We start from the raw sequence: 10,812 nt of genomic DNA on the forward strand, positions 1-10,812 counted from the left end.
CTAATGATTCGTCTGAAGATCCAGATGATGTCTCCTGTTAAAAATGTGTCTTACGAAATATTTTTAAATGTGTATTATTTTATTCAAAAATCATTTAAAGAATAGACGGAATATTGAGGCACACAACAACAATACAAAAAATAAAGATTACTGAAGGTTTTTACTTATTAAATGTAAAGATAAAGAATAGTAATAAAGAGTGGGAAAGATAACAATTAGCCTAATTTTTTCAATATAGGTGGTTAAAATTGATGTTTTAAATTTAAATATGCATTTAGTTTATTTTGCTTAATAATAAAATGTATATTAAAGTTAATTTTAACTTTTTAATTTTAATGTAGGGGGAGTTTCCTAGACAGGGCTTAAGTCTAGTCCCATACTAAAATGCCTATCTGTCTGAAAATAGTTTGCACTATATGAATGCCATTGTTTTGTCTCAAAATGCAAATAAATAATGTTTTTTGTATATGTTTGTAAAATCCACTTAAATGTCCTAAAATAATTAAGCCACAGTCCTGGCTTAATCTATACCCTGTCGTGAAAACCGGCCCGTAATGTTCTGAAATGGTACAGGTTCATTAGAATGGCCCATAAAGTTTATTTTCAGCCTCTAGTTTTTCCCCAAAGTCCCTTTACGCAAAGTTTAGGGCATCAAATTTGAGTAAATGCACAAGATGTTAAAAATAAACTAGGGTATTCACACTGTGAACGGTTTTGACTAGAAGGGATAAAGCAAACGCCGAAATCTCGCGAGATGTTAGGTTTGAGGGTAGGTTTAGGAAAACAGCGCTCATCCGGCGAGATTTCGGCGTTTGCTGTATCCCTTCTAGCCACAACCTTGCTGAACTGGAATATGCGCATTTATGGTGCAGAATTGACGTTCATAAATCGCATTATTGCGTCACTCGGGTCAAAGTATCAGTAGACGACGTGCAACTCCGCCCTAAAGAAACTTGCAGTACACATCGTCGTTATCTTTATAAACAAAATAAAGCATTTCTCTGTAGTTCAGTTGTAACTTGGTTCGTTTTCTTGAACAGCATTTGAAGGATATTGACCACACGTTCCTTGGTAAGTGTGTTGTCTCGAGTCTGTTTCACTCAACTGTCACGTGTTGCCATGTGTTTGGAAAGCGGAAGCGGATTGTAAAGCGCCGGTGTGTTGATGAAACTGTTTGTCTGCTGTGAAATACACACGCGTGACTGCATGCTTCTGTATTTGTTAGTAATCCTATTTTTTAATTGAATTTCAACATAAAACCCAGGTCACAATTTAACGACTATGATTAGTCACCAGCAGTGCTCATAAACTGAAAAATAAATAAATTTTAAAATTAAAATAAAACAACAATTTCTGTAGAATATATACTTTCTGTACATATATGTTTTTTTAATTCTAAACTTTACATTATTTCAGTTGATTAATTTCTTCTTGTCAGTATACGAACTCTTATTTTGTAATATTGAATGGCTGTAATAGTTAAGTTACGGAAATAAATATAATAGTTCCATATATCATAATTTTAAAACGTTTATAACTTTCTTTGATTTCTTTTAGTTATTTAGCAGTAAGATATTATTCCAATATCACACAATATCCAGTAATCCTGTAAACTGCATTTAGTAGACAATGGCATTAAAATGTAAAATAAATGTAAATAAATAATGGCAGCAGACTGATTTTTAGTTTCTTTAGCAAGTGGTGAATATTTTGAATTGTATGTGCAATGTTTTAACACTTCTGTATTTTTGATGAATTAGTGGGAATGGACAAGTCAGGCTCCAGTGACCCCAGTGGTCCTCCACGGCCATCTGCTGTAGGAGGAGGCAGAGGATTGGTGATGGGTCGCAGGCTGCCTGCCTCCATCTCTCCAGGACGCCTCCCTGCAATGCGCTCCAGAGACCTCACTTTAGGAGGTGTCAAAAAGGTAACCATACATTCACACACAACTGAATACACGTGTGACCAACAAAACTGAATGTAAACTTGTGTAAATCTTTGTCCTGCAGAAAACCTTTACACCAAATATTATTGGCCGAAAATCTAAAGAAGAGTAAGTGAATTGACACCTTCCATATACTGGCAACCAACTGTTGTTTTTGTAATAAATGCATTGATTTGTAAAAAGTTGAAATAGGCAAATTTAATTTATTAAACTTCATTTCTTTACCCGCAGGTTAAATGCTGATGAAGGAAAGAAGCGTGAAAGGAAGGATGCAGATCGAGGCAGACAGCGAGATGGCCGAGGAAGGGGCAGAGGTCGTCCTGAAGTCATCCAATCACATTCAATCTTTGAGCAGGGTCCTGCAGAGATGATGGCCAAAAAAAGAGGTGACATACGCCGCGTTTGAAATTGAGTACTGTGATAGTATGTACTGCTCATCGTTATGAAAACAGTATGTTTTATGAATACATTTCAGACATCCTGCATCCGCCATGTTTTCATTATCATGTTCACCTCTGCAGCCCTAATTTATGTATGTGTTGTTTAACAAGTACAATTTAATAATGAGGAATACATTTACTCAAGTGGCACAGATCGGATATGAACCAGAAACGTGTAACCAGGAAAAAACGCATAGATTCAGATATTCTCCGATCGGTTTCAGGCCTCATTTATATATGGAAATAAATCGGATATGAATGCGGATACATCCGCAATGTAAGGGGACAAATCTGATATTCCCATCTCGGGACGTGTTGTGCGACGCTGGCAAATGACGTCATCTCGACGTGACACAACTCAATGTGGACACCACCCGCGATCACATGACTCTTCTTACCATGGGTTCACACCAGCGGCGTTTGAGGCATAAAAATCGCATCTACTGCGTCTAGTTTGCCGCTTGAACATTTTGAGTTTACTCGCTTCATTCACACGTGAAATTCTAGTCATCGAGACATTCACGCGGAAATTTGCGTCGTGGGAGGGGCTTCTGCTGCTCCGCTTGCTTTCTGTAATCACGTCACTACTAGAACAAGCTTCTTATTGGTTAACGTGGCACGTTTTTCCGCCAAAGTTAAAATTTTTCAACTCGCGTTTTTGCAGTGGCAACGCTCAATTCGCGCTATTTGCGTGAACTAGATGCGTAAATGAGGCGGAATCGCATCTACCGCACCAAACACCTCATTCGCTCCGCGAGACCTCCAGACGTGCGTCAACGCGTCTTCACATTGACTTAATATTGAAATCACTCGCGCTTGACGCCTCTACCGCGGCTGGTCTGAATGCAGCATTAGCAGCGCAATGGAGGGTGACGGCTCCACTTAGTGGAGTAATGTTGAAGTTTTATGTCTTGTTACAGAAATAAAGCCCTATAATCTTGTGTAATCTGAATATGAACGAGGCCTGAAACCAATCGGAGAATATCGTAATCTATCCGTTTTTTTTCCTGCTTACACTTCCGTGGGTCATATCCAATCTGTGCCACTTTGGAATTCCAAAATTGGAATTGAGTCACTTCAAACAGGCAGTGTAAATGCGGCCAAGCCTTTTTAATTCTGCACCTACTCAGCTCGCGTGGCCACACGTGATAGTAAAGGGTCCATCGCATTCACACTTAAAAATCTAGCTGAAAGTAGTACTGTAGATTATCCGGGAACTTTTTTTACCTACTGTTTTTAAAATACTATAAATTCATGATGTGTGTCATGAAGTTCAAGGTATGTCACGGTTAGGGCTGTCACGGTTATGAAATTTGGGTGGCCGTTAATTGTCTAAGAAATTGTGAAGATTATGACGATTAATTGCCTGTTTTAGGGCATTGATGATTATGGGGATTAATTGTCTGGTTTTTTTTCTTTGATTTAATTCTCATACATTTTCTTTTCTTTGTATATGAAATAAATTTTTCACATTGTTGTGATTATTTAAATTAAATCTTTTGCAAGGTTTACCTGGTAGTAAATATTAATACACATAACACATATTTAAAAGTAATCTGATACGGTCTCGTTTATACAGGTGCTGCAGCTCCCCCTTGTGTTTTTTAAAGAGATGTGCAATCATTGCGGTGATCTGAAATCATCGCAATGAGACAAATATTTAATTATTGGGACAGCCCTAGGTAACTTTTCTTAGTCAGCCTTTGCATTATTTATTTTTTTTTTCTGTAGGTGTATACGATGATGCTAAAGAAACACCAAACAGTGGCCCGTCTCCCATCATCAACATCAAAAAGGAGAGAGAGACAGAAGAAGAGACTAAAGAAATTCTGCGTAAACTTGAGAAGGACAATGTATGTGTTCAGCAAAAGAAATAAGTGCTTGTTTTCTGGCAAGTAAACTCTTAAAAGGCCTGGTCATGTTTCAACACCCCTCCCAAAAAAACATACAATGATGAAAATAAACGAAAATAGAAGGTCACCGCTTTGCTTTTTTGTGCCACAGTTTGTCGACGATCCTCATCTGAGAGGTGAAAAGGGAAGCTGTCCGGTTCAGCTGCCTCTGGCTGTGTCTGGATGGGTCTTTAAAGAGGAGTTTAGTGAAGAGACCGAGAGCACTGAAACTGAACCAATGATCACAGACAGCACTGGGGCTGAAGTGAAGGGTAAAACTGTGACCCGAGAAAATATAATGGTAAGTGTTATGTGGTTCAATTCTCTTACTGACTTGAAACCATCTCTTCACAGTCAAGCAAGAGCCTGGAGAAGCATCTCAACCAAAGAAGGCGGAGACTATGTTCAGACCACCACCCCTGCCTGAACCTGATTCGCTGCTTAATTTACTCGAGGTGTGGAATCATTGCAAAGAGGAGGAGCTTCTCTTCATGCAGCTCCCTGATTCGCTGCCAGGGCAACCACCCACCAGTGATGCCAGGCCTACAAAAACAGAGGTGCAGTCGAGTGATGGACAGACGATGCTGCAGAAGACCGAGACTCAGGTTGAACCTGAAGGCAAAATGAACACTTTCTGCATTTGCTTAAATCTCCATGACTTTGTCAAATTTTTAGATAATACACAAAGCAAAATTTGTAAAAGTTCACTGTGTAGCCAATTATTTGAGTATGTTAGCGATTTGCTGTATTTATATCATCACATTTTAAATATCTAACACAGTTTAAATGTTTTAAATGTTATTTGCTTTACCCTTCAATTGAGTTAGATATACAGTATAACACAAGTTTATATATTTATTGTTGGGGTCTGCCACAATACTCTTGTTTGATTTAACGTAAAAAAATATTTGCAACACCTCTCTCTAAATCGCTTGAATGCAGCGTGTGTCTCTTCAAAGCCCCACCCCCACAAATGCCAAGTATACGTCAGTAGTTTAGTCAGGGGGTCTAAGCTATTGTGATTGGTCAATCGTTGTAAGCGTGTTCGATATGTAACGCCCATGACCATGATCGACCATAATTCAGTATTAGGGCTTTTTTAATTGCATGTCTTTTTTTGCATTCACATATGTATGTGTGTTTTGTTAGGAGGAGCCTCAAGAGAACAGTTGTTTTCTTAAAGATCTCCAGGAGGGTTTTGTGGGGAAGATGCTTATTCGAAAGTCTGGCAAAGTTCAGCTTGTCTTGGGTCATGTAACCCTGGACGTGGCCCTGGGAACCCCCTGTGCCTTCCTGCAGGTCAGTTAAGCTTTTCATAATATCTTAGAACTTTATCAGAATACATTTACATTTGTGCATTTGGTCTTCCAGTTGTCTTTAATACAACCCTATTCTAGTAGTTATTATTAAACTGTTTCAAGATTATAAACATATCTTAAATGTACATATTTACTACACCAGATGTTTTGTAACACATTTTGCCTGAATTTTAAATACTACTACAAACTAGTTACGTTATATACGGCACTGTAATTTACCTGGTTGCCTTAAAATTTTGAGTTAAAGGGATAGTTTGGCCAAAAATTATATTAAACCAACGATTTCTCACCCCCAAGCTGTCCGAGATGCATATGTCCATCGTTTTTTAGACGAACACATTTTCAGTTAATCAAATGTAAAGTTACAGGGTCCAGGGTCCAAAATGTGCATCCATCCTTCACAAAATAAATCCAAACAGCTCTACGATGATAAACAAAGGCCTTCTGAGGGTAATCCGCACCGTTTTGTTGTAGAAATATCCCTATTAAAAACTTAATAAACGCCATCTAATGCTGCGTTCACACTAGGGATGTCAAATTATGCATTTTCCCATATTCGATGATCATTTAAATTAACGATCAATCAATCGAATAATCGTTAACAGTAATAGTGCAATAAGCCATTACAGCAGTGGCATATAGCCAATGACATAAAAGTGTGCATAAAAACGGCAGCTTCCTCACGCGAATTAAAAGTTTTTATTTTGTCTAAATAATATGCTAGTGGGATTGTAAAATGAGTCAATGTAGTTGGTGTTTTGATAAAAATCATCAATTTAATCTCGTAACGAAATATAATGACTAATAGACACAGTAAACTCTGCCTCATAACGGGCACTCCGCACAGTCGCATGCATCCATGACAAAATAAAAGTTTCATTATCATCAAGTGTTATTTTTCTAGTTGTTCACCTCGCTTTCTGAGTCGTCGATACACCGCTTGTTGTAATTATATCCAAGAAGCACACGAAAGGGCACTTTTCCCGTCGTTACCTCAGCTTTAGACCTGCGGCGTACTTTCAGCAAAGATGCTTATGTTATGAAGACTTCAACCTTCCATTAGAAAACCTGCAACAGTGTTTAGCGTGTATCGCCTCAGCCAGTAATGATGATGATCAATGATATATGTTGTGGGCGTTCAGAGTGTAATGACAGTCAGTTACAGTTTACATTTAACAGTTTCTTGCCAGAATTTAAGTTTTTCATTTTAATCTGTTTATTAAAAACGGCTTCTGGACGCCTTCCCTGTGTAAAGCAGCGTTAGCAGCGCTGCTATGCTAATCTTGCAGGCTTCCCTGAAGAGGGTCTTTGCTTTCAGTATCCTAACTGTGTTGAGATTTTCGGCATCGGACCCTCTCAGATCCTCTGCGGATGCAATTTTGTTACGTTAGCAGCCAGCCTCGTCTCGAATGAGGACAAAAAGCCCAAGTGTGTGTTTGGCATCGAGCATCATTGTGATCATGGCTAGTTTAACTTCTTCGCGCTTGGTTAGTTTTTTCACCAGCTGTGTATGTGCTTTGCGCAGGCGCCGGACACACGTGCTTGCTTTTTCGACAATCGTTAAGTTTTATCGATTTAATTCTTATCGACAATTAATGGAAGATTGTTAACATCCCTAGTTCACACCAGCCGCGGTAGAGGCGTCAAGCATGAGTGATATCAATGTTAAGTCAATGTAAAGACCTGTTGATGCGCGTCTGGAGGTCTTGCGGCGCGAGTAGACGCGATTCCGCCTCATTCGCACATCTAGTTCGTGGGAATACCACGAATTGAGCTTTGCCCTGGGAAACCTTCCATGACGCGAATTTCCAAGTGAATGTCTTGATGACTAGAATTTGAAGCGAGTAAACTCAAAATCTTCAAGCCGCAAACTAGACGCGAATTTGACGCCTCAAACCTGGCTGGTGTGAACCCACGGTTAGACACCTCTGTATTCAGGAGAGAGTATCAGCGTAGTGTACGCACTTTTCTTAGTGACGTATGACAAATTCGGAGGGCGGGGGCACAGAGCAGCAGCACAGAACCCTCCATAAACTGCGTACGCTTTCGTCTCTTTAATGCGGATGCGACTTAGATGGCGGCTTTACCGGAAGTGAGTTATTTTCATTTATAAGGGTTTTAAATATGGATATTTCTACAACACCACCACACGGATTACCCTCAGAAGGACTTTGTTTATCACCATGGAGCCATTTGGATTTATTTTGTGATTTTGTGGATTTATTCTTAACTAAGAATTGTTGACACATCCCTCCATCACCCGTGCGCATGCACGCAAGCGCCGGAGCGCGCCGCGACGCCTCGACAGCACCCAGCCCAGCCCCATTCACCCAATGGTACCATTTAGAGATAAAGTTAGAAGTGACCAAACACATCAACGTTTTTCCTATTTAAGACGGATTTAAGAGGAACTATATTTTGTGGCGTAGTGGCACTTTTGGGAGTGCTTCGACTCGGCGCAGTAACACCCTCCCTCTCCCATTATGGGGGTGAGAAGGGGAGTGGACTTTTCAGGCGAGTCGAAGTACTCCCAGGGGTGCTGTTGCGCCATAGAATATAGTTCCTCTTTTAAATCTGCTTGGAGGGGCGCTGCGTTTTATTTTGTGCCACCAAGCTTGCTCGTGTAGCTACTCGTCTTAAATAGGAAAAACGTTGATGTGTTTGGTCACTTCTAACTTTATCTCTGATTGGTACCATTGAATGAATGGGGCTAAGCTAAATGCTATCGAAGCGTCGCAGCGCGCTCCAGCGCTTACGTACATGCACACAGATGATAGAGGGATGTATCAACAATTCTTAGTTAAGGTAATAACATATTTTAATATTGAAAATGAGTAGACTATTCCTTTAAGACGACCAATAATTTCGTTTTTTAATTTGAACCAACAATTTTTTTATACAGTGTACTTCTATTACACAACTTATAGCTTGCTCTTTTAAATGACTTTTTCTTTTGTCTTGTAGGAATTAGTATCAGTACATACAGAGGGAAAAAGAGGAGATATGTCGGTGCTGGGCCATGTTAAACACAAACTGGTTTGTTCACCTGACTTCCAGGCCCTTCTAGAAAACAGAACATGACAACACGCTGTTCAATATTTCCATGAGTAAAGTCCTCAGAACAGTGCATCTCCATGTGAGAGAAAATGTTGCCATGTCAAGTCGCAGATTGGGAAATCTGACTGACTGAAATTATTTAAACACTCAAGGATTTATTTGGTGAGTTTACAGATTGTGTCAAATGCAAGTGTGCTTTATGTGAGACACTATCACACATGTAAATATTGTAACTGTAAAATATTAAGTTAATAAAAATATGCTCTTACTCTCGTCTATTTAGTTTTGTCTGTAATTCATGTCCTTATTGGCTGATGTGACCAAACCAGTGACCATTGGTTATCAGCTGCTGTCTTTCAGTCATATGCATCACCCTGTTTTTAGTATTTGGTAAAGGAATGGTTCAGTTAGTTAGCCCATTTCATTTTAGCCATCATACATAGGTGTATATGACTTTCTTCCTTCAGCCAAATATAGTCAGAGTTATATTCAATAATAACTTGTCTCTTTTCAGTTTTATAATGGCATTGAATAGTGCCCCATTTTTAAACATGATGGATTAAATGTGCACTTTGACAGACAAGTTTCAAGAAGTTTAATAAACAGAAAGATATACAAAATGTAATGGTTTAAGAAGCCCAAATAGTTTTTTACAGAGCCAGAGGACCCACACTGAAAGGTGACAGACTCACTATACTTCATGAGATCACCTGACACACATCTCTGTACATTTTTCCATGTTTGGTGTGTTTCCTTTACTTGTAGCGGATGTGATGGTAATGCAAAGGCATGTACTTTTAAGTAAAAAGACTCTTACAAAAACATGCTTGTGTAATGTGGCATATGCAATAAATTCAAATCAAGAACATTGTGTCTAGTTTGGTCATATGGGTCTTTTTGTGTGCGTTTGCAGATGCCCATGTTGATTTACATAATCCAAATCATGTGCATGTTTTAACAAACTAGTTCACACACCCTTGGCTCTTAATGTGTGGCATTGCCTTCTTGATCATCAGTAAATGCACAGCAGTTGTCCCTTTTACGGTCTATGAGTTGTCCTCTGTGTGAAAAATCGCGGCATCACACTGCTGGAGGTCAGATATGCTGGAAACGCAAAAATGTCCAGTACCTAAAAATTATTGAATTTGATTAGTTATTATTGTGTCATGTGGATTATATAATTCAGGGTAAAACGAAAAAAAAAATTAGCGTTTGTCAAAAGTTGAACAGCGAAACAGCAGGAATTCTGATGACGTAATTTTCATTCTTTCAGTCACTCGTCCGTCTTCAGCTCCAATAAATTTTTCTTTTTCAATATTGTGACTGAAAAAGTGGTGTATAAATAAAGCTTAAGGGGTTTGTTCGTAGTTTAACAATTTGGAAAAGGCTAAAAGTGTGAAAAGAGCAGTCATTATATTTCGCACAGCTGGAAAATTTGCACGTGCAAACCTCCAATAACGCGTAACCTTAGTAAAGACTGCAGATGTCAACAGAAACTCATAATCGAGACTTAAAAAACCTTTAGAAGTTAAGTTCTTCAATTCTTTAGGAACTCGTGGTCAGATGTACAATGTGAACAAATATGTGCGTATTTTCCCAGAAAAACCTGTTTATACTGGCACATTTGTATTCCTTCCTTCAAAAAGTACAAACCACGCCCATGCCGTAACCTCAAACTTTCGGTTGCTGTACATTGTGAACATATCATGCAGCTGAATCATTAATACAGTATAGTATACTCATGTTTACGAAGGATTGGTCTCAGATCAGTCTCTGTCAAGAATGGCCGGGCTCAGTGTGCTGGTGTGTGCGATTGCAGGTCTGTGCAGTGCTGGTCCTTTAATACTACCGCAGAGGCACGAGAACAACCGACCGATCATAGGTATCGATCATCTCTTATGCGCTTTTCATGCTTATTCAGAACAACTTGATAACTGCTGTTAACTCTTATGCCTCGCGTTAAACTTTGTTTCTAGGTATTTTGGCTCAAGATGTTACGGATGCTGATCTGAAAAAGTTTGGAAATACTTTCATCCCGGCATCTTACGTGTCATATATCGAGTCTGGAGGTGCTAGAGTTATGCCAATCAAGTAAGATGATGCATGGCGTCTTTCCGTCTCTGAAATGGTCTATCTGTCCTGGTCTGCCTGTCTGTCTC

At 39.1% G+C, this 10,812-nt stretch overlaps 2 protein-coding genes across 3 annotated transcripts in view; both read left to right on the forward strand.

Annotated features, from left to right (window-relative positions):
* The first annotated feature begins 891 nt into the window (after positions 1–891).
* Positions 892–8,926, forward strand: polr3d (polymerase (RNA) III (DNA directed) polypeptide D). 2 transcript variants are annotated; one of them, XM_055167836.2, is made up of 9 exons: positions 892–1,071; positions 1,761–1,927; positions 2,010–2,053; positions 2,177–2,331; positions 4,117–4,238; positions 4,390–4,549; positions 4,632–4,882; positions 5,427–5,576; positions 8,561–8,926. In XM_055167836.2, the coding sequence occupies exons 2-9, from the start codon at positions 1,766–1,768 to the stop codon at positions 8,675–8,677; spliced, it is 1,161 nt and encodes a 386-aa protein (XP_055023811.2). In that variant the 5' UTR covers positions 892–1,071; positions 1,761–1,765; the 3' UTR covers positions 8,678–8,926. The 2 variants fall into 2 exon arrangements, with proteins under 2 accessions (XP_055023811.2, XP_073723668.1); XM_073867567.1 differs by lacking the exon at positions 892–1,071 and adding an exon at positions 1,202–1,220.
* A 1,365-nt stretch (positions 8,927–10,291) lies between these two features.
* The window catches only part of LOC129413986 (gamma-glutamyl hydrolase), a 5,266-nt gene continuing 4,745 nt past the window's right edge, over positions 10,292–10,812 (forward strand). The window contains 2 exon segments of the mRNA XM_055167837.2: positions 10,292–10,535; positions 10,630–10,744. Of these exon segments, the coding sequence (XP_055023812.2) occupies positions 10,436–10,535; positions 10,630–10,744 (215 nt within the window). The 5' untranslated portion in view covers positions 10,292–10,435.

The sequence above is a fragment of the Misgurnus anguillicaudatus genome, chromosome 5 (genome assembly GCF_027580225.2).
Source record: "Misgurnus anguillicaudatus chromosome 5, ASM2758022v2, whole genome shotgun sequence".
NCBI lineage: Eukaryota > Metazoa > Chordata > Actinopteri > Cypriniformes > Cobitidae > Misgurnus > Misgurnus anguillicaudatus.

What these genes read in the sequence shown, in the direction of transcription:
- polr3d (XM_055167836.2), top strand. Translation starts at nt 1,766, where the DNA reads ATGGACAAGTCAGGCTCCAGTGACCCCAGTGGTCCTCCACGGCCATCT. An exon ending in GGCCGAAAATCTAAAGAAGA is followed by an intron (nt 2,054 to 2,176) that starts GTAAGTGAATTG and finishes CTTTACCCGCAG; the next exon opens with GTTAAATGCTGATGAAGGAA. An exon ending in TGCAGAAGACCGAGACTCAG is followed by an intron (nt 4,883 to 5,426) that starts GTTGAACCTGAA and finishes GTGTTTTGTTAG; the next exon opens with GAGGAGCCTCAAGAGAACAG.